The following is a 27,825-nucleotide window of genomic DNA, read 5'->3' as shown; positions in this document are numbered from 1 at the left end:
CTCACTCAGTTGCCAAGGCTGACTTTGAAACTGTGATCCTCCTATCTCAGCCACCCAAGTACTGGGATTACAGGCATTCGCACCATGCCTGGCTTTATATTCATTTTTGCCTTAAAGGAGTTACTGATTTTTTTATTGTCTATCTAAGCAAAAATATTCTTATCTTCAAAATTAGAAATGTTCTGGTGGTAAAACTTTAAAGAAAGAAAATATTGATTTATAACTATAATGCAATTATATTGCTGAGTTAATACCATATATTTTGTCCCCTTCAAGTATACATCTTAAAGAGTAACTAATCATGCTGTGTTTATTTTCTGCATGAAATATACCACAGATAAGCAAGTTGGTATTAGTTATTTTGGGGCACTGTGGAGAAGACATCACTGATAGTACTTAGGTCTTCATTATATATATATATATATATATATATATATATATAATAACAAAGCAACTTATTATAGATTCCTTAGTCTCCCATAAATGATGGGAAATGTCATATGTGAATTTATTTTCATAGTTGGGTTGCTATAGAGAATTGGTAGAGTACTTTCATTAAAAAAGAAAACAGTGCAAAATCGGACTACTAATTTGAGGATAATTATCACCAACTTCCAGACCTTTTCAAATTGGCATAGCTTTATTTAATGTAAAACTTATCTGAATGTCATAAAGCACCATTTACTTTGCAGTTTTGGATGTTAATGAATAACAAGTTGTAGTTTTGACTGTCTTGCCCACTGCAGGTGACCAGCTGAGTGCCATATTGAATTCCATTCAGTCAAGGCCCAATCTCCCAGCTCCTTCCATCTTTGATCAAGCTGCAAAGCCTCCCTCTTCCCTAGTCCACAGCCCATTTGTGTTCGGACAGCCCCTTTCCTTCCAGCAGCCTCAGCTTCAGAGTAAGTCTGTCAGCCTTACTTGCCATATCAAGCATTTCTGAAGCTTTCTTCTGAGTTGTTTATCAGTCAAATTAGGTTTCAACTCACTTGACTGGTTTTATTTAATTAGGCTATTATCCCCTCCCAGTTTTTGAAGAATTTAAGCTATTCTGAGCAAAGATATTCTGCAGCTAAGACATTTGTTTTTAATCACACTTAAAGTTAAACTAAAAGATGATTATTGTACTATCTGTTCTAATTGTAATTAAATATGTACCATAAAAAGTGTTAGGAAAATCATTTTTTATTTCAAGTTTTCTTTTATAATAGGCATTACTATGGTAAGCTGCAGTTATAGGGATGGTTATCTTTATTGCCTTTTATTGAATTTTTGTTACTTTGAGATACGCCCTAAAAGAACAAACACCAGTGGATGGAAAAATGTACTTGTTTAGACATGTTTGCTTCTTCTAAATGAATTTGATATTTAGCAATTTAGGTTTCCAATTTTCCTCACATTCTCATTTCATCTCTTCCTTTGCATTTTGTTGTTGTTGTTTCTAACATAACAATCTTGTGATTCCAGTTCTGCCTTCTAGGATTGCTGTAGCTCTTTATCCATGATAGTAACTCACATTGGTTTACAAAATAGAGCCAAACAAATTAAACTAACCTGAGTACTAATTTCTTCTAATGTCCTTCTGAGCCTTCCACATAAACATCTCCTTGCATGTGACAGCATCGTGCTCTTAGCATTTAGTTCTCAGGCTGGCCACATAAGCACATTAGCTGAATGAGACATTTTATGAAAGTCTCAGTTTATATATACATTGTTTGGATTCAAGTGCATGACTTCTTAGTTTAGATAAACTACATTCACACTCAGGCCTAAGTTATTTTTCTATTAAAAAGACTTTGGCAACTATTTATTATTAGGCTTACTGAGAGATGCTTAGCTGCTTTGTTTTTAAACTAGGTATTACCTATTTAGCTAATGATGTTATTCATTACTATATCATTTACCTAAAGTGAAGAATATACAAGATTGTAAACTTTAAACATTTTTTAATTAATTAATTTTTTATTTTTATTTGTATTTATTTTTGTGTGTGGGGGGGGTCTGAGGTTGGAACCCAGGGACATTCAACCTCTGAGCTACACCCCCTGCCCTGTTTTTTATTCTTTAATTTGAAACAGGGTCTCACTAAGTTGCAGAGGGCCTCACTAAGTAGCTGAAGCTGTCCACGAACCGCGATCCTCCAGTCTTGGCCTCCCAAATGCTGGGATTGGAAGCGTGCGCCACCACGCCCGGCTCTAAACTTTAAACATTTTTGATTTGCACTATACATTAAGCATTTTTAACTTATGGAATTAGTTTGGACATCTAAGTACTATCAATTTATAGTTTATATTTTTATGTATAATATTCACTTGAATGTGTATTTTTTTAAATATGGTTTTATTGCTGCAATATAGTCTCACATATGTAAATCATAGTGATGGTGAAATGGACTAGTGTTGCATGTGTGAAATTTTTTTTTCTATCATAAGCATTGAGAATAAAAGAAAGGTGAAACTTAGCTTATTAATATGATGAAACAACAGAATTTTTACATTTCGATGTACCCAGGTTGCAGGAAGTTTTAAAGGTAAAGCCAAGGGAAAAAACAAAAAAGACATCACAGTGAGACTGAAAATTTATATTAAAAATTTCAGTTCATTCATATTTAAAAATTCATGTTAATAGGATTTTAAAAGAAAAATTGTTTTACAATGATGTTATAGCAGATAAAAGAAATGAGGAATAAGGACCATTTTGTTTCACCTAAAGGGTCTTTGCAAATCTTTATAAAACAACAAACATAATTACTATTTTTATTTTACCAAATTGACTTAATAAAATATTTTAAAAGAAAATATAGGTCAGGTGTGGTGGCGCACGCTTGTAATCCCTGTGCTTGGGAGGCAGAGACAGGAGGATAGTGCAGGTTCGAAGCCAGCCATGTGCGCTGGCTTAAGAGACCCTGTTTCCAAATAAAAATATAAAAATAGGTCTGGGAGTGTAGCCCGGAGATAGAAGGGCTTCCAGGAACCCTGTACCACACACACAAAAAAAAAGGAAGAAAAAAAAAAGGAAATATAATAGCATAATAAAATTAGATTGTCTAGTGATAATTTTCCAAGTGACTGAAACTGTATAATTTTATACATATTGTGTATGAGGACTATTAGTACCATCACTTCCTTTATCCCACCCTTTTGGAATAAATTTGAAATGATGGCCTAAATAGGTCTCAATTGACTAATTTTTTAAATCATTACTGTTCTGTGCTCCAGCAGTGGAAGGTACTTAGGTCTCTTTCACAACCTCTTATCCGCAGCAAAATATTACTGAAATTTGACTTCCAACTAACAGAAAAGAGAAGTCTTAATCTACTTAGTGTAAATGAAAAGAAATAGAATCTGGCAGTTTTATTGTTTTGAAGAAGATATAGGATTGTTTTTTCATAGCACATTGGAAAAGGTCAGTCAGGGTAGCAGAGTGCTTATTGCTAAGACTCCTTGAATAAGATATTATCTCTGGAACTTCCTTGCCATGCGTTTCATCTTACCAAAGAGTATGGCTTATGCATACTGAACTTCCCTATACTGATTAATAAAAATGAGGATCATTCTGCCTTATGTTTGTAATTTAAAATAAAACCTTATATGTAGATGACCATATTTACTGAATTTTTCTTATACTAATAGTCACCACTATATTCTAAGCAGTGTATGTAAATACTTTATTGAATTCTCATTTGAGATCATGTCGGTATTCTCTGTTTCACAGGTAAACAGGCAAGGGCTTAGAGAAGATAAGTGATTTTTAGATTATTTTAGAAACATACCTAGTGGCTGGGTATGGTCACACACACTTGTAATCTCAGGGAAGCTGAGACAGGAAGATCACAGGTTTGCCACCAGCCTCAGCTACTTAGTGAGGCCCTCTGCAACTTAGTGAGACCCTGTTTCAAAATAAAGAATAAAAAAATAGGGCTGGGGGTATAGCTCACAGGTAGAATGCCCCTGAGTTCAATCCTGAGTACTGTACTGGGGGAAAAAAAAATACTTAATGAAATGGTAGGACCAGATATCAAAGGCTATGTTTTAAATATTCAGCCTTGCCTAGATACTGTACAATCTATCCTTTAATACACATATTTCAAATTTCTGTTTACACTCTTAACATCTTATAGTCTTAGCTTTGTTCAGGTTGATTATTTTTCTCTTTTTAATGGCTTAAGTCTTAAAATCTAACAGTAGTTTAAAAAGAAACATTTTCTAAATATTATAGGTCAAGTTGTTTTACTACATATGTTTACATGTGCAAGGGCATGGGAGAGGATGCATATAGAATTTATTTTTGCAGTTCTATAACTGATTACATTTTTATTTCAAAATTAGTTATATAGTTTTAAAAATTGATAAGCACTGCGGGGCGTGGTGGCACACGCTTGTAATCCCCGCGCTTGGGAGGCGGAGACAGGAGGATCGCGCAGGCTCGAAGCAGCCGCACTGGCGTAAGAGACCCTGTTTCCAAGAGTAAAAAATGAGTCTGGGAGTGTAGCCCGGAGGTAGAAGGGCTTCCAGGAACCCCAGTACCACCAAAAAAAATTAAAAAATTAAAAATAAATAAATAAAATTGATAAGCACTTTGGCAATAAAATTCCCGAGGTCCAAAGTGGAGAATATTATCTGTGACTGCTTTAAAAACAATATTTCTAAAATAATATATATTTTTTACAAGATAATATATTCCATATTTTCATTACCTTTCCTCATTGTTTGAAAGCATCACTTTCTTTCCCATTACTCCTGAGAATGTTTCATACGTCACAGGCTTCCAGGACCATTTGTTGCCTGTAGAAAACAAAGATTATCGCTTCCTCAACTTGAGATCATGTGTTTTTTACAATTTTTATGATTGATATTCCAGGATTTATTTGTTTTTGTTTGTTTCTTTATTGTGGTACTGGGGATTGAACCCGGGGGCGTTCTACTTACAAGCTACACCCCAACCCTATTTTTCCCCCTATTTTTAAATACATTTTCGCTAAGTTGTGGAAGGCCTAAGTAGCAGAGGCTGGCCAGGAACCTGCAATCCTCCTGTCTCAGCTCCCAACTACTGAGATTACAGATGTGCACTATGCCCGGCTATATGCCAGCATTTATGTAAAGTACATCTTCAAAGAAGAGAAATAACTCCTCTTAATAATTAAATTACTAGAGTAAAAAATGAGTAATGAAAAACAGGTATACTCTGTGGTATATCTAATAATTCTACATTTGTACTGATTTAATTCTATACAAGCTCTTCCAACTAAGTTATTCTCCAAATAACTATATTTAATCTATCATTAAACCTTTCTAAGAGTCTAATTTTTTTTTTTTTTTTTTTTTTTTTTTTTTTTTGGTGGTACTGGGGTTCCTGGAAGCCCTTCCACCTCCGGGCTACACTCCCAGACCTATTTTTACATTTTTATTTGGAAACAGGGTCTCCTAAGTCAGCACGCGCAGCTGGCTTCGAACCTGCGCAATACTCCTGTCTCTGCCTCCCAAGCGCAGGGATTACAAGCGTGCGCCACCACGCCCGGCCAATAGTTTTATTTTTGGCAGGAAAAAATTAGCAACTATAGCTCAAGTAAATTTACGTTTTTCCCATATATTTTAAATATGTAATGTACAATGTATGTCAAAATATTTAAGAGATTATCTGTTGTACATATATGTCACATTCTTAAGTCAGACAAAAAATCTTAAAGGAAGGGATTCAATTTAATTGTATGCATGGATTTTTATTTCCTTTTGAGAATTACTAACATTCTGAAGCACTGTGGGTTCATTTAGCTCGTAGAGATCTAGTCATGGGAGGATTTTCAGCTCAAGTTTCTTTCTAGCTACTCATTAGCTTTAGATTACTTGGTGCATCTGAGACCTCTTTGACTCATCCATAACATGATTTTTGATGCAAATACTTAACATTTCTTAATCTTCAAAAGATGTAGAAAAAGTCACAGTCTGAGAGATAGCGTTCTATTCTGAGTGTGGAATGAGTTGCATGTAGGAATTTGGAAAGGGATAAATGAAGCCAGGCATGGTGGTGTACACCTGTAATCCCAGTATTTGAGAGGCTGAGACAGGAAAATTTAAGTTCATGGCCAGCCTAAGCAATTTAGTGAGGCTCTTTGCAACTTAGTGAAACCTTGTTCCAAAATAACAAAATAGGTCTGAGGGATCCACTCACAAGTAGAAAGCCCCTGGGTTCAATCCCCAGTACTACAGAAAAAAGAAAAAAGTAGAGGGGTGAGGTTTCTTAGCTACTTTTTGTTCTATTTTCATAATAGAACTTGATTATCGCCGGGCGTGTTGGCGCACACTTGTAATCCCCGCGCTTGGGAGGCGGAGACAGGAGGATCGCGCAGGTTCGAGGCCAGCCATGCTGGTTTAAGAGACCCTGTTTCCAAATAAAAAAATAAAATAGGTCTGGGAATGTAGCCCGGAGGTAGAAGGGTTTCCAGGAACCCCAGTACCACAAAAAAAAAAAGAACTTGATTATCTTATTTGAGATTAAGTGTCTATATATATTTTATGAATCTCAGCATGTAATCCAGGTTTTCTGATGAAAATTAGCACAGTGTTTGCCATTTGTTTGTTTGCCTGCTGTGAAACTGTGGATGGAGCACTTAAGGAGGAGGTTAGTTCTGTGTAGTTCAGTGTAGTTCTTCCAACCAGCCTTGTGGCACTAACCTTTTAAGACCCTTTTCTCTTCCTAGGAAAAATTATATGATGACTTTCAACAAAAATTTAAAAATAATGGGTCAACATATATTCAAATATTTAAATTCAATTTTTTTTTTACATTTGAACCTATAGCATCTGTCAGAATAACCAATATATTAGTTCTGACTCTTAATATCTGTGTGTGTGTGTGTGTGTGTGTGTGTGTGTGTGTGTGTGTTACTGAAGATTGAGCCCAGGGGCATATTACCTCTGAGCGTCATCCCCAGTCCGATTTTATTTTTTATTTTGAAACAGCTACACCCCAGCCCTCATTAAGTTGCAAAGGGCCTCACTAAGTAGCTGAAGCTGGCCAGGAGCCGTGATCTTTCTGTCTCAGTCTCCCAAGTACTGGGATTACACGCATGTGCCGCCACCCCTGGCCCCAAATCCTTTTAATTTTAGTCCTGGGCCTGAATTTTTAGACTCAGCAGAGCCATCATCCCTGTCATCTGATAGCCTTGGCCCAGGCTCTTTTCTTTTTCATAACCATTTCTCCATTGACAATTCACTTCATCCTTAGAACTGAAACCAAAGAAAAGGCTGATGTTGTAAGTGAAAAGACAATGTACCTAGTGCGTTCATTGCTTTCTCCTGACTAGATGTGACCTTTCATCTCTCCTTCCCCCACTTCCTGTTGGCTAGTGTGTTTATCATACCTTTCCTTACCATCTTTCTTCATATGAGTTACCCTTGTACTAACTTACCTGCTTTTGTTAAATATCTATTCTTGTGCTAGACTGTAGGAACCAGCAAGGTGAAGAACACATGTCAACTGAGAGCATGTATTGAAATGCCACACAAACCCTTCAGTGGGTACAGTTAACACATGTGAAACTTTTATGTTCTTTTATTAAAAGAACATATGACCATTGATCATGAAGGACTTCCAGAACAATACAGGATATCACCCTGTTTTAAAAAGTTGCTGGCACATTTTACATGATGCAGAAGCAGTATTCACAGGATACAGTGGCTGCACAGGGTAAAAATCTCCTGGGTCAGTAGGAGAGGCTAGAGAATGAAGTCAGAAGGGAGGTTAGCAGCAATCAGTGTTGAAGAACTCACGAAAATTTATCAGGCATCAGAGGGTAGGGAAGGGGAAAGAGGTTAAAAGTAACATTCTGAGAATAATGTGAGCAATTTAATGAGTCAATTAAATCAACAAATACTTATTGAGCATCGCCCATATGCCAGGAACTGCTCTAAACAAAGGAAATGCAAAGAGCCCTCTTTGGGAGACTTCTGCAGTGATCCAGGTGAGAAATTATGATGGCTTTGCCGGAATAGTAGCTAAGGAGGTGGTAGTAAATTGTGAAATACTGGATATATTTTGAAGGGGATCACCAGGATTTGCTTACACAGAACAAACAATGAGAAAAAAGAAGTAGTAAAGGGTGAATCTAAGTTTTTTGGTGTGGGCATTTAGAGACTGTTATTTCCATTTACAATGAGAGCTGCAGGAGAACAAGGTTTCGTGGGTAATAAGAAGGGCTTAATTTTAGAAATCTAGCTACTCTTGTATAACAAACTTCAAATTTATGGTTTAAATCTATGGTTTATATTTGGCTCACAATGCTATAGGTTGGCAAATTAGGCTGGGTTTAGAAGGATAGTTTTTTGGGTGTGTCTTTATGCATCTTTAGTCATCTGTATGTAGCTAGGCAGTTTTGTCTTGGAAGGTTGGTTGTGGCCTGGGTTAAGGGGGGTGACTGAGCCAAATGTTTCATCATTTAGCAGGATATCTGGGTCTGTTACAGGATACTGAGAAGGCAGAAGTATGTGTGATCTCTTGAGACTTAGTGTTGAAACTGGCACATCAGCCGGGTGTGGTAGCGCACACTTGTAATCCCAGCATTTGGGAGGCTGAGACATGGAGGATCGCGGTTCGTGGACAGCCTCAGCTACTTAGTGAGGCCCTCTGCAACTCAGTGAGACCTGGTTTCAAACTAAAAAGAATAAAAAAACTAGGGCAGGGGGTGTAGCTCGGAGGTCAAATGCCCCTGGGTTCCATCCCCAGACCCGCAAAAAAAAAAAAAAAAGAAAGAAAAGAAAAGAAACTGGCACATCACATCACATCTGCCATGTTCTGTTGGTCAAAGCAAGATACAAGGCCAGCCTGTGTTCAGGAGTAGAGAAATAGACTCCACCTCTTGATTAGAATTGCTGCAAAGGAGCATGGATACAGGGAGAAGAATAATTGTCGTGTTAGCAAAACATATCTGTCTCAGATGTGTTGAGTTTGAGCTTACATTAAATCCACTGGAGATAGTGAGTTGAGATTTATATATTACCCCAGAGTGCAGGGGAAATCTCTGGACAGGACACACCAGTTGGTAGTCAAGTTGACTTATAGAAGAATGATTTAAGAGTTGCTTATATGTAGTTAATGTTTAAAACTGAGTGAATGAAAGCAGCAGCGAAGGAGGTACACGTACAAAAGAGAAGAGACCTAACAGCGGAGCTCTAGGGCACTCGGTGTTCAGCGGTGGGGGAAGGAGGAGAGATTTGCCAGAGACCAACAAGTGGTCATAGAGCCAGAAGGAAAATCAGGCTGTATTTGTGGATGTCAAGTAAGAAACTTCTGAAGGAGATTGTTTTAAGTTGTATCAGATGTTGCTGACAGGTCCATAAAAATGAGGGTTAAGAGTGAGCCATTGGGTTTAGCAATGTGTACACCATCAGTGACCTCAATAAGGTAACTCCTATTAGAGTGAACTGCTAAAGCTTGATAAAAGTAGATTGAGGAGAAGAGGAAAGAGAAACGAAAGAGTAAGTTTAGAGAAGTCTGTCAAGATTCGCTCTATCCAGGGAAGGAAAAAATAGAGTACTGCTAGAAAGAGGAGGTAAGATCCGGAGAGATTTTTATGTTTGATTTGTTAATGGGAAAAAGGTAAAATCAAGGTTACTTTCTCATTAGAATAATCCAATAGTGAGAGGAGAAAATAATGATGTAGGAGAGGACATTTGCTGGATATTCTTGCATAGGAGAAGGGATGAGATCCAACACAAAGTGGAAAGGTTGGCCAAGGCGAAGCGTAAATAGTTTCTCCATCATGGTGGGAGAAAGAATAAGGCAGTGTGTCAGGCGCTCATATGTGTTCTCTTTTGTTTCTCAGTAAAATAAAAAGCAGTCATCAGCTCCAAGTTAGTATGAAAGTGGTAGTGGTTTGAGGAAAGACCAGAGAGTATGAAATAGTAAAAATGAACATGTATCAAACATGTACCCCACATCCCAGGCACCATTCTAACAATTTGACATCAATCAGCTTTGATTTATATATGAGAACATGATTCACTTGAGACACTTCCTGCGTTTATGGCTTAATGTGTGAGTGGCCTAGTGGCAGGATCGTGAAGGGCGCTCAGGGCTGTACTAGTGCTTTAGATTTTATCCTTGTAAGCTCACTGGATAAATAGAGGGAGTCGATGAAGGAAATAGTTTTGTAGGGTGATAAACAAAAGGAGTGATAGGGTCAGTTATATATTTGTAAAAGATAACTGAAAATAGCCAGCATTGTAGCACATAATTGTAACACCAGCTACTCAGGAGGCCAAGGAAAGAGAATTGCAAATTTGAGGCCAGACTTGGCAACTTAGCCAGACTGCCTAACAACTTTGTAAAAACTTGTAAAAGGTCTGGGAGTGTAGCACAGTAGCAGTAGAATGCTCACCCGACATGTGTGAGGCCCACATGTGTGAGGCCCTGTGCTCAATCCCTAGTAACACACACACACACACACACACACACACACACACACACACACACACACACACAGGAAAATATTGGAGGAAGGGAGTCCAGAAAGAAACTAAGTAAGGTTAATTGCAGGAGGAGTGGAGGAGGAGGAATAAGTATAAAAATATTTAGGCAGCAAAGTGGTGGGGACATTCTAATCACGAGCCACTGTTTAAGAAAAGAAGTTCACTTGGGTAACTTAGCTCCAATAGGCTATAATAGAATTCACATGGGAAACATATTTTACATTTCCATAACTCAAGACAGCATTGTGAACTAGTTTGAAGGTACATTGGTAAATTATACATATTTAACTGAAATGAGTCATTAAAACTTTTCATGATTTTGTACTTAATTAGATTTAGAAATAATGAGATCCGCTCTATCCCGGTTGGTTATTCTCTCAGGCTTCTACACTGTCATATATATCACTACTTTGAGCAGAACTGTTTATCTTTTAAATTAGACTTTTCCTTAGCTGTCCAATGATTGTCACCAACTATATCATATGATATAATATGTTTTTAATGTTCCGGGGCCTACAAAGACATCCGTCTTTCATTTTGGAGATGAGAGGATTCTCAGTCGCTTGCCCAAGGCCGTATGGTTAATTGGCAGGATTTGAATATGAAAATGTGTGACCTTGCTCCAGTATTTTTTTCTGTTACATCTCAGTCATACATAGACTGTAAACTTTGGGAAAGACAAGCAGTCAGTTAGTCTGGACGTCATATTGTACATATGCAGTCCCTAAGGTAACTCAGACTATCACAAGGCTGTTCGGATTGAACTTTGTAGTGTTTGTGAAGACGACAGAAACAAAAATGTTCTCCTAAAAATATGAAAGAGCCGGGCGTGGTGGCGCACGCTTGTAGTCCCAGCGTTTGGGAGGCTGAGACAGGAGGATCGTGGTTCTCAGACAGCCTCAGCTACTTAGTGAGGCCCTCCGCAACTCAGGGAGACCCTGTTTCAAATTAAAGAATAAAATAATAGGGCCGGGAGTGTAACTTGGAGGTAGAATGGCCCTGGGTTTCATCCCTAGTACCTAATAAAAAAAGAAAGAAAACATGAAAGAAAGAATTACTATGTGTAGTTAATTATTTAATATTAAGTATTTCATTTTCTGCATAGTAAATCATTAATGTGTCTAACATTGTCTGGTGAGTTGTAAGTTTGCTTTGCTTTGTGTTGTGAAACTTTTTGCAAAACAAAATTTAGTATCACAGAAATAGGATCTACAGAACAAACCTTGGCCTTAGTGTTAACATTTCTCAGTGAAGAAAAATAGCCAAATATAAATGTTGACATGGGTTTCTTCTGAGGTAGATATTGGGAAATCATAAGAATGGGTTCATTCAGAAAATCAGGTGACAATAGTTTAAAATTCCAAGATTTTAAAGTAATGATAATTTTCCTATAAACCCTAGTTTTAAGAACATAAAAAAGAAAACTGAGCTAAAGATGTTAGTCTTAAATGCTTAAATTTGATTTATCAGAAATATGAGCCTTACTAAGTTTTTAATTAGTAGTACATTTGGACATATTAACATATTATTGATCCTGAAATAAGTAATTTGACTTTTGTTTTAGTTGTACTTTTATATAAAATTGTTGAAAATTTTAGCAATAGGTTATAAACTCTTAGTAATAAGCTTATAGCTGCATACCATTTGAAATGCTTTGTTTTTGCTTGTGTTCTCTGCTAAGTTTTTTTTTCCATTGAATCTGTGCTGCTTCTTTGCCAATGTTTTCCACTGTAGAATCTCCATCTCGCAGCCTTGCTTCTCGTGAGCGCATTTACAAAACTTTTGGTGTAGCTGGGCCTGCCTCTGCTCTCTCATCTCTGTCTCACAAACTGAAGGGTGGGTATTCGTGCATCCATGGCTGGGCCATTCGTACTGAACGGAGGACGTATCACTGAAGGAGTGCTAGCTCACCTCAGCCATTTTCATCCCATTTCATTGTTTTAAATTAAGGTTATCATTTTACTTAAAATTACATTTTTGAGGTAATTTATTATATTTCTGTTCAAAATTATAGTGTAGATTGTCCTGATTGCTATGCATACTTATTATATGTGTATTAAATATTATTCTTATGTACTTTTAAACCTTTATGAAATCTTAAGAATAAAGTAGGAATTGAAAGAAATGCCTAAATTGAAGAGTTTTTAAAAAACCATTATTATCAGAAGATGTTTTGCATGCAAGGCATAAAGCATAGGTGATCTATAGAAATGTAGAATATGTGACAGTTTAATTTTAAACTATTTTAATTTATGTAATGTAAAATTTTTTTTATCCATTTTAGTCTTTATGAGAAACACTTTTCTGTTGTTTTGTTTTGTTTTGTTCTGTTGGCGGGTCTGGGGTTGGAACCCAGAGGCATTCAACCTCCGAGCTACACCCCCAGCCCTATTTTTTATTTTTTATTTTGAAACCGGGTCTCACTGAGTTGCAGAGGCCTCACTAAGTAGCTGAGGCTGTCTGCAAACCGCGATCCTCAGGTCTCAGCCTCCCGAATGCTGGTATTACAAAACTACCACACCCAGCTTAGAGAAACACTTTTTGTGTGTGTGTGGTACTGGGGATTGAACCCAGGGTCATTCTAACTCCAAGCTATCCCCGAGTCCTATTGGTTTTGGGGTTTTGGTTTTTGTTTTTTTTTTTTTAAAACAAAGTCTTGCTAGGTTGCTGAGACTCTCACTACTTGCTGAGACTTTCCTCAAACCTGCAATCCTCCTGTCTCAGTCTCCCAAGTACTGGAATTACAGGTGTGTGCCACAATGCTGGGCTGAGAAACACTTTGATAACGTTTTTATTTTAGCTTGGTTATCAGGGCATGCACACACACACACACACACACACACACACACATTATATATAATGTATAGACACAGATATATATAATATATTATAATATATACATATACCGATCTATATATTATATATAATAATATACATACATACAGATATATATCTGTCCTGTCTGACATAAATTCTCCTTATATTGTATTTACTTAGTGATCTAGATTTTTTTTTTTTTTGTGGTACTGGGGTTCCTGGAAGCCCTTCTACCTCCGGGCTACACTCCCAGACCTGTTTTATATTTTTATTTGGAAACAGGGTCTCTCAAGCCAGCACAGCTGGCTCCGAACCAGCGTGATCCTCCTGTGTCCGCCTCCCAAGCATGGGGATTACAAGCGTGCGCCACCATGCCCGGCTAGATTTAATATTTTAAATTTGAAAATGTTTAAACACTTGACAATTGACAAAATTTCTGAAAATTTAAAAATATACCTTTGGTCTTCAAATACACTACAGATGCCTATTCAATTATGTCTGTCTTAAAGTAATATTTAATTGAAGTTTTAAAACCCTGTATTTTAAGATAATTTTTTTAAAGTTTTTTATCAATGGCTAATGTTTTTAAGTGATTACTAATTTTTCTTAAAAATGGGCAAAACAGTTTTATCTTTCTCCTTTGTATAATTGACAGAAATTGTATTAGAAAGTAAATACATAAATATTTATTAGTATAAAGTGAAGTAAATAGGTGTATATAACCTGATCATTGTAATACAGGATATAGTATTGAATGTAGTAGCATATAGTATCATATAATCTGATATATACTATGTTATTATGACACGTTATGTTACAGTATAGTCTTATGTTATAGTATATTATATAATCTAATAGTGATTTGCATAAGAAAAGAACCATGTGGGTCACTTAGAGAATGAATACTTAATATTTAACACATTTAGTTTATTTGAATACACTAAATTAAATTTTCAGGCCAGTCGTGGTGGCGCACGCTTGTAATCCCTGCATTTGGGAAGCGGAGACAGGAGGATCGTGTAGGTTCGAAGCCAGCAGCTCTGGCTTAAGAGACCCTGTTCCCAAATAAAAATATAAAGTAGGTCTGGGAGTGTAGCCTGGAGGTAAAAGGGCTTCCACGAACTCCACTACCACCAAAAAATAAAAATAAAAATAAATTAATTAATTTCAGGCCAGGCGTGGTGGCACATGTTCGTAATCCCCGCTCCTGGGAGGCGGAAACAGGAGGATCGCGCAGGTTCGAAGCCAGCCGCGCTGGCTTAAGAGACCCTGTTTCCAAATAAAAATATAAAGTAGGTCTGGGAGTGTAGCCTGGAGGTAGAAGGGTTTCCAGAAACCCCAGTACCACAAAAAATAAAATAAAAAGAGTACACTAAATTTCTATTCTGTTGTATATTTCTAAAGGATGTATTTGAGGTTAGAAAAAAATTTTCTTCATCAATTGAGTTTTCATTTTATAAATAAAAATATTAAATTAAGAGATGTATGTAAAAATATATAGTCTGAAGATTTTTTAACAAAGTATATTTATTGATATTTTGGGGCAGCCACAAACAACAGTCTTTAGTAATGTTCACTATATGCTACAAAACCTTGGAAAGCAACATAAAGAAGATAAAAAATTAGTTTCCATGTGGGCTTATCTCACTTAAATAGAGTATGTTTTTTTTTAATATGTGAAATATATTTTGGAAATATTTTCAAGATTTAGTTAGGACTTGAGAAATACAGTTCAAGAATACTTCTGCCACTTTTTATGCACCCAAACCCTAACAGATTTTTACCCATTATCACTTACAAATCATAAAATACTTCACCCCTGCTAAAAGGATACAAATAAGATATACAGAAACCCTCTCTGTATTACAGACATTTTTACTTCATATAAGACATAGTGTTTCTGGTATTTGACAGATTCCATTGTATAACCAACCACAGAGGATATTTCCATTATAAAAAAATATCCACCATTGTGAATGCACACATTCCTCAAATTAAATGTAGGATTAGTGTTGTTGACCATTCCATGCAACAGTTTTGCTTTTTAGGACACACTTGAGACAGGCGATAGATAATCTTTGTCAGTAACCCTTATCATTAAGCTAGGGGTCCTAAAATAAATTGTCCTTTCTATAAATTAGAAAAATCTTATTTCTCAAATTATTTGAGGAATAGGGTATGAACTATAAAAGATTTACTATATTCATCATTATATATGGTACAGTTTCCTGAATAAATATGATATAAAAATGATAAAAATGTTTCCAGCTCTTAGATTAGTAACAAAACCAATGCTCACATTCTCAAAATTCTAGTGGCCAGGACTAGGCTAATGTTTAATTCTATCAAATGCAGTTTATTTGTGCATAAAATGTGCTCTATACTTTCTGGGAACAGTAGAAGGAAAATAAGAAAATAGGAATTTATTGCTCATCCAACATATATTTACTGAGAATGGTCTGTATTCTAGGACCCATTATTGACTTTCATTGTCAAAGAGTAATAGACAAAAATACCTGCCTTAAAGTTCCCCCCCATGAAGAGGACAGATTCTACTCTACAACCATCCTGACATGTAGATAACTAAATCACGACTACATAAACGTGTACACACAGAGAGCCAAAGCAAAAATGTGTTTATACTTTATTCATATTTGTTCACATCCTTATTTCTAAAAGAGACAGAAAGAAAGACCAGCCTGCATTTACAATCAGTTAACAAATTTATCTCAATTTCCTCAGGTCCCTCTTCAAAAAAGCATAGCTATTTCTAGCATGTTTTGCAGGGCTTCAGCTTTGTGTACCACTTGAATCACTTCAGTCAGGTTGCCTTCCTCCTAGTAACTAATATTACTTGTACTTAAAAGTAGGAATTTTTATTTTAAGGAGGAAAGGTAATGTTGAAGGTTGTACCACTTAAGACAAAGACAGCTTGGTTCTCTTGCCTCAAAGGATAAAAAATAGAAGGAAAGACAGAGTGAAAGCCAGGATGCAAAAATAAACGTATCCCTGTAGAATTATCTAGTGCTTTGCATTAGAAAGGGGAGATTTATTTTTTTATTCTCCAGATTCTTTGTTTCAAGAGCCCACAGTTCAGACTTGTAGTACCATCCCAAGGGTCCTGCCATTATGATCTTGTTCCTAATGGCCATGAGCTCTGAATTCTAATAATCTGAGCTCACTGAACTTTTGGAATACAGCCTGTTTACAAATAATAGACTACCTGAAATGCATGTCATTAAATAATAGCTTTAGAATATTCACATGTTAATTATAAATTATTCTAGTCAAGTCATTAAATAGAGCATCTCCTGAGCTGCTCTTTATTAGCCTCTATGTATTTGTACATTTAAAGCCAAAAAAACGCATAAATTCAGCTGCCTAGTTCAGTAAGACTTATTCTATTACCTTAAGAATGTGAGATTTCAGTCTATTTGGAAATTTAGCTTGGTTTCTTTGTATTCAAAATAGATTTATCTTCATAATTTCTTATTAAAAATTAAGGGATTTTTTTATTCCCTCACTGAATTTAAAATCTGGTTACACTAAGGCTGAGGTTCAGCTATCACTAATAACTCTTACTGGTACATAGGTACTATTTATTCAGTCAGTTTTGAATCTGTGAAAGTTTTTTGTGGTATAATTGTAGGATGATGTAGTAGAAGTTTTATGAGGACTATTTCCCCTCTTTTCTTTATTTTTGTAGTGTTTTGTATATGATAAGCAATGTAAATTCTATAGCTTCATTTTTTTGTTTTAGTTTTTAGTGGCTAAATTGCCAGTAAGTAACAACTCATTAACAAGTTTTACTATGAAATGGACCATACAGGTGACCGAGGGAATATCGCAACATCTTCTAGACCAGTCTCTACATCGGGAAAACCAGAGCTGTCCTCTAAACACAGTAGATCACTTAAGCCTGATGGACGCATGAGCCGGACTACTACTGACCAAAAGAAACCAAGGGGCACAGAAGGTTTATCTGCTAGTGAATCCCTCATGTTAAAATCTGATGCTGCAAAGTTGAGATCAGATTCCCATAGTAGGTCATTGTCCCCCAACCATAACACCTTGCAGACACTGAAGTCTGATGGGAGGATGTCTTCCAGCTTCCGAGCCGAATCCCCAGGACCAGGTTCTCGGTCATCATCTCCTAAGCCAAAGACTCTCCCGGCGAGCAGGTCTAGCCCCTCAGGTGCTAGTTCTCCACGCTCCTCCTCCCCACAAGAAAAAAATCTACCTCAAAAAAGCACCGCTCCTGTTAAAACAAAACTTGATCCTCCTCGGGAACGTTCCAAATCAGACTCTTACACACTTGATCCAGATACCCTCCGCAAGAAGAAAATGCCCCTCACAGAACCACTAAGGGGGCGTTCCACATCACCAAAACCGAAGTCGGTACCAAAGGATTCTAAAGACTCCCCTGGAGCTGAAAATAGAGCCCCTTCCCCCCATGTGGTACAAGAAAACCTTCACAGTGAGGTGGTCGAAGTCTGTACTTCAAGTACTTTAAAAACAAACAGTTTAACAGATAGCACCTGTGATGAAAGCAGTGAGTTCAAGAGTGTGGATGAGGGCTCAAATAAAGTCCATTTCAGCATAGGAAAAGCACCCTTGAAAGACGAGCAGGAAATGAGAGCATCCCCCAAAATAAGCCGAAAATGTGCTAATAGACACACCAGGCCCAAAAAAGAAAAATCTAGTTTTCTCTTCAAAGGAGAAGGATCCAAACCTTTGGAGCCAGCCAAGCAAGCCATGTCCCCGTCTGTCGCTGAGTGTGCCAGGGCGGTCTTTGCCTCCTTCCTGTGGCATGAAGGCATCGTACATGATGCGATGGCTTGTTCTTCTTTTCTAAAATTTAATCCTGAACTTTCCAAAGAACACGCTCCTATCAGAAGTAGCTTGGGTAGCCAGCAGCCGACAGAGGAAAAGGAAACCAAGTTAAAAAATAGACATTCATTGGAAATATCATCTGCACTGAATATGTTTAATATTGCCCCTCATGGACCAGATATATCAAAGATGGGAAGCATCAACAAAAATAAGGTGTTGTCTATGCTTAAGGAGCCACCTTTGCATGAAAAATGTGAGGATGGGAAATCTGAAGCCACTTTCGAAATGTCCATGCATCAGACAATGAAGTCTAAGTCCCCTCTTCCCTTAACTCTACAACATTTGGTGGCTTTTTGGGAAGATATCTCTTTGGCTACCATTAAAGCTGCTTCTCAGAATATGATTTTTCCAAGTCCTGGTTCCTGTGCAGTCCTTAAAAAGAAAGAGTGTGAGAAAGAGAATAAGAAGGCCAAGAAGGAAAAAAAGAAGAAAGAAAAGACAGAAGTTAGGCCCAGGGGCAATCTGTTTGGTGAAATGGCCCAGCTGGCAGTAGGAGGACCAGAGAAAGATACCATCTGTGAGCTGTGTGGAGAATCACACCCATACCCGGTGACCTACCACATGAGACAGGCCCACCCAGGTAAACCACACTGCTAACTACCTATGTACACTTATTAGTGAACAAGATCATGCCTAACTTGAGCTGTTTTAAGTGCATTATCAATAATAGATTTTATGAACTGCGTAGAGAAATTCTCATGGTGTACTGATCAGGCAATTTAGTATGATTTCATTTTAAAGTAGTACATTTTGAAATTTTATTTATTTATTATTTGCAGTTCTCGGGATGGAACCTAGGGAGATTCTACCTCTGAGCTGCACCCCCAGCCCTGTTGTTTATTCTTTATTTTGAAACAGGGTCTCACTGAGTTGTGAAGGGCCTCACTAAGTAGCTGTGGCTATCCACAAACCACAAACCTGTCTCAGCCTCCCAAATGCTGAGATTACAAGCATGCGCCACCATGCCCGGTTTGAAATTTCAGTTTGAAATTTTATATATTGTTACTATTTTAAAATATTTTGTGTGTTAGCCAAAGAATGCCATTAAGCTCCCACAAAATAGAAATAATGGCATATTCAAACACATACAGCAAATCTCCAAATTAGATATTTCTTAATTTTAGTATTGTCCTGTTGAAAATTGCAAACTAAGCCTAGTATGGTGGCACAGAACTGTAATTCCAGTACTTGGGAGGTTGAGACAGGAGGATCTCAGGTTGGAAGCCAGCCTCAGCAACTTAGCAAGACCCTGTTTTCAAATAAAAAATAAAATAGGGCTGTGGGTGTACGTTGGAAATAGAATGCCTGTGGGCTCAATCCCTCACCACCACAGACACACACACAGGCATGCACAGAGTTGCAAACTAAATGACTTATACTCATTTCTTTGGACATTTTCCTACGAAAATGATATTAATTATATCAGAAAACTACATATGTAAGGATTTCTGTAACATCAGTATTTCAGAATTTACCACATCCAAATATTTTGTAAATATGTGATTCCTGAAACTAATTATTCTTACAGATATTTTATACTTGTTTTGACTACTTCTAGTGACATTCACAAGTAAATCTAAAGATACCTACATCCTATATTTCTTCTTATTTCATCTAGAAATAGAGTAGCTAATATTTTGGGCATCATTCATTTGACTTTTTTTATTTCTTTGGTCAAGCATGCTCTTTTTCTGATATAGTTAGTAGCCTAGAAGGAAGGTAGGGGAATTAGCTACTTGTCTTTAGAATTTTTATTATTTTGAGCAGGCAAATTTGTCATTAATGTATAAATAGTAAGGATCAAACTATTAAAGACCCTTAAAATACTGAATCTTTATTGTTTGTTACTGTTTCAAGGTTGTGGCCGGTATGCTGGTGGACAAGGTTACAATAGCATTGGGCATTTTTGTGGCGGATGGGCAGGTAACTGTGGTGATGGTGGCATCGGAGGAAGCACTTGGTATCTGGTTTGTGATCGCTGTCGAGAAAAATACCTCCGTGAAAAACAGGCTGCTGCAAGAGAGAAGGTATTTTCATTGCATTGTGGGCTATACTGTTGATGTGGATGCACCTTTTAAGAATCTCTTTCTAATATCATGTCAGTTCCAGATGGTTAGTTAAGATCAGCTTTTATAACAAAAGTAATATACAAATTTAATATTCCTACTGACTCAGCTGTTAATTTAAATGTACATTATGTCCTGGGATAATACAACTAACCTATGGTACATATACCTTATTGGCAAATGTTTGATGTAATTATTATTAATTGTCTGTCACACTCCACATATCTTAACTGTTGCTCTTCAACTTTTTCTTGCTTTGCTCTTTTTTGACTCCCCCTCCCCATTCTTTATCTCCTCTTTCTTCTCCTTAATAGCACAGGGTTCATAGAGACTCAAGCTCATTCCCACTAGTGGCATACCAAGCTTAAGAATTTTGCTGAGCCCCCTCCACATGCACAAGATCACTAATTACTATTTTTTAATCACATTCTATATAGGTACATAGATTTTAAATTTCCCAAAGAAAAATAATATAAAATAGTTTCAGTCAGTTCAGAAGAAGCATGAAATAAATGCTGGTTTGGTAATCACTCTCATATTAAAATAGCTCTACAAGTATTTAGTAATTTTTATTAGAAATTTAAAATACATCTACAGCCATACCACCCTAAATGTGTCGGATCTCAGTAGCTAAGCAGGATCTGGCCTAGTTAGTAAATGTATGGGAAGAACTCAAAATACTTGGCTTAAGAAATTAAAAGCTGTATGTGATGGTGAACACTTGTAATCCCAGCATTCAAGAGGCTGAGACTGAAAGACTGAGATTCACAGACAGCCTCAGCTACTTAGTGAGGCACTCCGCAACTTAGTGAGACCCTATTTCAAAGTAAAGAATAAAATATAGGGCTGGGGGTATAGCTTAGAGGTCGAATGCCCCTGGTTTCCATCTCCAGTACCACAGGGGAAAAAAAAAAAAGAAATTAAAAAGCTTAGTATAAATAGTAAAAAGTCACTTCACTTTTTCTTTGCCAGGTCAAACAATCCAGGAGAAAGCCAATGCAAGTCAAGACCCCTCGTGCCTTGCCTACTATGGAAGCTCACCAGGTGATCAAAGCCAATGCCCTCTTCCTGCTGTCCCTGAGCAGTGCAGCAGAACCAAGTATTCTATGTTACCATCCTGCAAAGCCGTTCCAGTCACAGCTGCCCAGCGTGAAAGAGGGCATTTCTGAGGATCTTCCCGTGAAAATGCCTTGTCTCTACCTGCAGACATTAGCAAGGTAATAAAAGTTTATTTTTTTCATCACCATTGGATTAACAACTACTACTAATTAACGAATATAACATATTTCAAGATTTGCTCAGAATACCATATAACATTATCAATTGTGCACAGGAGTTTATTTTCTGAGATGCATTGGCTGACATAGGACTGATAGTGTATACATTTTATGCTAGTAGGTATTTCATGGAATACTTTGTGAGTTTGTATTATTATTATTAATACAAAGTATGTCTTAGTAAGACTGTTGCTCTCTGGTAGGCTGACTTTTGTCTGTCAGTAATGGCAAATGCTAAAGTGGAAATAAATTAATGTTTCCTATAGAAGTTTTTCATTTTTGAACTATTTATTCAGTTACCGTTTAGTAAGTATCAGCTGGATACCATCTTTGTGCTAGGCCCAAAGACACAGATAAATATAATAAATTGTTGCTTCTATGCTTATACTGTGGTAGGAAGACAGAAATGTCACTGTAACATTCACAATGTCATATGAGGAATACTCTTGGAAGTATTTTTAGGATGCTATTAAAGCCTAAGAGAAGGGGAGTACTTGAATCTTCCCAAGGAAATTAGGAAAGGCTTCCCAGAAGGCATCTGACTCTAAAGCAAAGTCTTAAAGGATAAATAGAAACTTATCAGGCAGTTGATAAGAGGAAAGCAACTCCTGGCAGAATAACCCAAATGAAAACCTTTACACATTTGAAGAATCACAGGTAATGTGCAGCTTTGAAACTCATGCTAATGTTGGGTTTTTATCCTATTGGCAGAGAAAATAGTGGTAGAATTTTAAATAAGGAACTGTATGAACTGGTTTGCAACTAAAAGGTCACTTTTTGGGATATGAAAACTTAATATGGAAACTAGACAAATGGTCATAATCAAAGATAGAAAGAAGCCTGAAGATAGCATACTATTTTCCTATATTAAACTTGGATGGTACAGCCTCTTGTCACAGCTTATACATTGACACTCCAAAACAGTCTTTCATTTTACAAATTCAGAATTTTTTCACCAGCTAACAAATGAAAATTTCTAGCTATTGTCTGCTGGCATAGCTTGAAAACCAATCATTCCAGCTTGGAAAGCACTGTCCTGTTTATATAGCAGATATGTGTGTTCTTTAAAAAAAAAAAAAAAAAAAAGTTTGTGCTTAGTATTTCAGTAGGGTCAATAAAGAGGGAAAAGGAAAATGTGAAACGAAGTACATTTGAGACCAAGGCGGAGATCATCAGGCAGGCTACATACAGTCTGTTTTAGCCTCAGTCAGACTACTCAGTAGACTTAGGGCAGCAACTTTTTGTTCCAGTTTGAAAATAACGAATCAAATTATAAAACATGTAAAATTTTGAATATACTATAATTACAGATTTTGTCATTTTAGCTCTCTAGGGAATGGATACCCCCTAACCCATGGATCAAATACATATCTAATATTTTTCAGATTCCACTCATAAATGTTTTTTTTCAAAGGTGACTATGTATTTCATAGTCCGTGTAAGAAATAATGAGCCAGCACAGTGACAATATGAGAAGAGAAAATGTTTGTGAGCAGAAATTTGGCATCATAGGCCTGAGTGACTAGCAATGTTTGAGGGCTAAGCCTGCTGCAACCCCAAGATACTCTAGCGTAAGCACCTGGATGGTTGGTGGAATCGTTCACCAAACACTAGAAAATGGAAAGAAAATGCTCTTGAAAGAAAAGAAAATGAGTTCAATTTTGGATTTGAAGTTTGTGATACCTGGAATATCTGTGTGTAAAATTATTAGGCTTTTATTACCTCTGAGATCTGTGATAATTTTAATTCTTCACTTTAATTATATATTCACATGCGCTGCTTTACCTTTTACAAAGGAGATTAAAAATGAAGAGAATCTGTACTTCCATCATACTCTTAAGTTCTTGGGTTTGATTTAATGCAGGCATCATCATGAAAATTTTGTGGGCTATCAAGATGACAACCTATTCCAGGATGAAATGAGATATCTACGTTCAACATCCGTACCTGCCCCATACATATCAGTAACTCCTGATGCAAGTCCTAATGTATTTGAAGAACCCGAGAGCAATATGAAGTCTATGCCCCCAAGGTATTTGAGTTCTCTCCTCTGTTGAATTGCCAGTGTTTGGTGGAAGAAAGACTGAACTAGAAAAGAATGCTGTAGAAAGTTCTCTAACACAGTCTTCTGTCTCAGGAAGGATATTGTGTCATCTCTGCTCTCTGTTGAAGCAGTATGAAAAAAAAAGTGTGCATACATGAATAAGTAAGAATCTTGAGGGGAGAGGAACTAGTTCAAGAGAAAAGACCAACTAATGATGTAATATAAAGTTACATTATATGACATTATTTAGTGCTGTGGTTAATCGAAGTAAGGAAAGGTTACTTTGAGGCATTGCTTAGACATTTCATGGGAGAAGTGGCGTTTAAACTTCCTGATTATTGCTTACTTAATGATTCCTTACGTAGGTGCGGTATTATCAAAGCAGAGCTTCTTGAAAACTGAACAGAAGCTTGTAAATATAATGCAGAGGAAATCAAGCACCACTGAAACTTTTAGAGAAAGAACTACAGGATAAAAATACAAACGCTTGTAATCCCCGCGCTTGGGAGGCAGAGACAGGAGGATCACGCAGGTTCGAAGCCAGCCGCGCGCGCTGGCTTAGGAGACCCTGTTTCCAAATAAAAATGTAAAAAATAGGTCTGGAAGTGTAGCCCGGAGGTAGAAGGGCTTTCAGGAACCCCAGTACCACCAAAAAATAAAAATAAAAATAAATAAATAAAAAATAAAAATACAAAGATAATCTCAGGACATCAATTCAGAAGCTGATAAATTTAGTCAAAGATTTCAGTAATTGTGTGGAATTGGATTTTGTTGGCAATGGTTATGAAAAATGAGTTATTTTGTAGGAATAAAATGAATGTGACTTGTTGAATAACTGGATAGTGCAAAAGATAACCTTAAGATGACATCAAGATGTCAGGCATGAACAAGTGAACGTATCAGTGGAAAGGAAAATGTTTGCTGAAGGAAGCAAGATGTTCTGATTAAGACATGCCACCTAATGCCATTGGTTATGATCTAAAGTAAAACAATAAATAGCATAGCAGAACTTATATATCTAAGTGAGTATTTTTTATTTAAAAATACTTGCAACTTTTCTCCTCATCTGTGTGGATTATTCATCAGAGCTTTTTTGGAGCTGCTCCTGACATTTTCTCCAAGTAGTACAGTGTATTTTTAAAGATGATAAAGAATCTCTAAAGGAGATAAACCTTTAAGAAAGAGTTAGGAAGCATTTTGCAGCCAGTTTGATAAAGTGTGATTAACTTAGTTATTTTAACCCTGTAGGATCAAAACCAAGTAGCATACATATCAAGGTAGATAATTAAGATGAAGCTATATTGGAGAAGTTGCCACAGCAAGTAACCAATGAATGTTCTGTTTAAAAAACAACAACAAAGAAATCAAGAACAAAAATTAACCAGCTCTAACTACACAAGTTGCCATAAACTTCAAACAGTGGTGGCCATAAAAAAAAAAAAAGTAACAGAAGATACTGGGAAGCCAAATACGTTCCAATTTTGAGAAATATGTATTGAGATGAATGGAAGCTGTAAGAAAAGGGCAAGGTGCTATCTTCTAGTGTAGAGTCCCCTCATTATCATCTCTGGGACCACAGCAGAAATTGAAAATCTAGAAATTTTTTTTTTCCACAGCTGTGTGCTGAAGCAGAACAGTGACCTAAGATCCCAGGAAATGCCACCACAGAATGGTCCCTGGTACAGGATATTATTCAAGTTATCACGGGAGGTACATAAAACCAGATATCAAGTATTGTGGGAAAATAGTCTAGGGAAATCCACACAATTTATCAGAGCAAGCTGACACAGCTGCTCATTGTAAGCATTAGGAAAATGAAAGTAAGTGAATATGTTATTCATAAATCACGTGAAAAGCCCAACTTGGAAGCAAACTCCTCTTAAGGAAAAGAAGAAAATTCCTTTAAGTACTCTGTAGTAGGGAAAAAACGTGATGATGACACAAATTTAATAAAAGCTCAACTGTGAAAAAGAGACAAAGTCAGACAACATGGCACACACCTGTCATCCCAATATTTGGGAGACTGAGAGACAGGAGAATTGCAACTTCAAGTCTAGCCTGGACCCTGTCTCGAAATAAAATGTTTTTTAAAAAGGGCTGGAGTGGTAGAGTACTACTGGGTTCAATCCCTAGGACCACAACCAAAAATAGAAAAAAACTTAAAACCTGAGAAAAAAGCAACATGAGATAAAATAATATATATATATATATATATATATATTACAAGCCAGGCAAGGTGATGCCGGCATGTAATCCCAGGGAGGCTGAGACAGGAGAATCTCAAGTTCAAGGCCAACCTCAGCAATTTAGCAAGATGTTGTTTCAAAATTAAAGCATAAAATATGACTGGAGTGTAGTTCAGAGGTACATACCTCTAAGTTTAACCTCTTATACCAAAAAAGATATATATTATAGAGCTAAGACAGACTGAAAACCAACTTAATACCATTATAGAACCAAGAAATTAATAAAAGTTTTTATAACAGTAAACTTGAATTATCAATATAAAGGAAGGATTTGAGATAATTGCAGTCAGATGGCAGATAGAGATGACAGACATGAACAAGATAATCCAACATAAGAATGACTATGTGTATTTGAAATAGAAAACTCAACAAATATAATAGAACATTTATCTAAAGCTATAATATAATAGGAATTCCCAAAATAAAAAATGCTGAATTTGATTAGGATTTTTTTTGTGTGTGTGTGTGCGGTACTGGGGATAACACTCAGGGCCATTCTACCTCCGAGCTACACCCCCCAGCCCTATTTTTTATTCTTTATTTTGAAACAAGGTCTCACTGAGTTGCAAAGGGCCTGAGTAGCTGAAGCTGTCCACAAACCACAGTCCTCTAGTCTCAGCCTCCCAAATGCTGGTATTACAAGCATGCGTGCACCACCACACCCAGCTGATTAGGAAATTTTTACTACAAATATCTATAAGAAATATCTTAAGACACTGAAACTCAAAGGGGGGGGGTATAATTTTTCAAGTGTCTGATCAAGGAAAAACATGTTATCTTACAAAAGAAAAGTTAGCCTGATTCCAGACTTTGTAACCTTACTTTGAATGAAAGGAAAAAATGAAAGAATGTCTCTAACATTCCACAAAAAAGTAAAAATATTATGCTGGGCATGGTGATGCACACTTGTAATCCCCACGCTTGGGAGGCTGAGACAGGGGGATCGTACAGGTTCGAAGCCAGCCTCAGCTACTTAGTGAGGCTCTCAGCAACTTAGTGAGACCTTTTTTCCAAATAAAAATATAAAATATGTCTGGGAGTATAGCCCAGAGGTAGAAAGACCCTGGATTCTACCCCTTGTACCACCAAAACAGATTATATATATATATATATATATATATATATATATATAATAGAAGTTTAATCAATGTCAAACATATTGATTATATATTTCAATCAAACATACTCAAACATAAAAGATCTTGAAAACATTAGCACAATCTGTGCCCATAAGGTAATAAAAAAAAATACTGTTTTACTACTGAATTCATAATTCATTGTGGACAAATCAAATGGATAATGAAAGGCAAACTTAAAAGACTATACAGTATATAGTGAAAATATAATGGTTCCAGAACACATAAGTGCAATGTTCATAAAATTCTGAAGAAAAGAAACTATCAGCCAACTATTTTGTATCCAGCTGGGTTGAGACCTTCTCAGGCATAATTTGGGAAATGTAACATCTTTGAGCTATTCTTGAAAAAGCATCTTGAAAGCTCTTGTTATTATAAAAAATGATGAACAGTAAGCCCATTAAATCAGTGTTTCTCTACCTGGCATGATGTTTCCTCCCAGGTGGCATTTGACAATGTTTAGAAACATTTTTGTTTACCATAACTGAACTGGTTCAACTAGCATTCTGGTGAGCATTCCCTGCAAGGAGTTACCTGACCCACTGTAACCAAGATCAAATGAATGATGGTTACCATTGCTTCTCTTTTTAGATCTAATTGTGGTGTTCACATTTTTGCTAAGCATCATTTTTATAAGACCAAGTCATCTTTTTTGAATTATGTAATGATTCTTTTTTTAAGTTGATAAAACGTGCCTCTGAAAGCAGAATAATAACACCATATGTAAAACAAATTAAGTTAATATATCCCATTACTGTAGTCATTCTGAAACCATATAGCCCAAAGGGACACCCAGGCACATTAACCAGTCAGTTCTGTACAGCATTGATAGTTACCTAAACAAGAATGTGTATCAGCTTAGAGAGTTGGAGAATAAAGA

General features: G+C 36.6%; 1 protein-coding gene across 2 annotated transcripts in view; it reads left to right on the top strand.

The window, feature by feature from the left end:
- MYCBP2 (MYC binding protein 2) overlaps positions 1–27,825 on the top strand; it is a gene marked incomplete at both ends in the record, with an annotated part of 250,457 nt that overhangs the window by 177,742 nt on the left and 44,890 nt on the right. The window contains 5 exons of one of the 2 annotated variants that reach the window (XM_080689587.1): positions 747–902; positions 17,113–18,756; positions 20,034–20,203; positions 21,215–21,459; positions 23,384–23,551. In XM_080689587.1, the coding sequence (XP_080545713.1) occupies positions 747–902; positions 17,113–18,756; positions 20,034–20,203; positions 21,215–21,459; positions 23,384–23,551 (2,383 nt within the window). The remainder of the gene's footprint in view (positions 1–746; positions 903–17,112; positions 18,757–20,033; positions 20,204–21,214; positions 21,460–23,383; positions 23,552–27,825) is intronic. The other variant, XM_080689588.1, reaches the window with a different exon arrangement.

This window comes from Muscardinus avellanarius (genome assembly GCF_963383645.1).
Source record: "Muscardinus avellanarius genome assembly, chromosome: 2".
NCBI classification, from domain to species: Eukaryota; Metazoa; Chordata; class Mammalia; order Rodentia; family Gliridae; genus Muscardinus; species Muscardinus avellanarius.
Note: the sequence above shows the minus strand (reverse complement) of the source record. Positions and strands in the feature narration are given on the sequence as shown.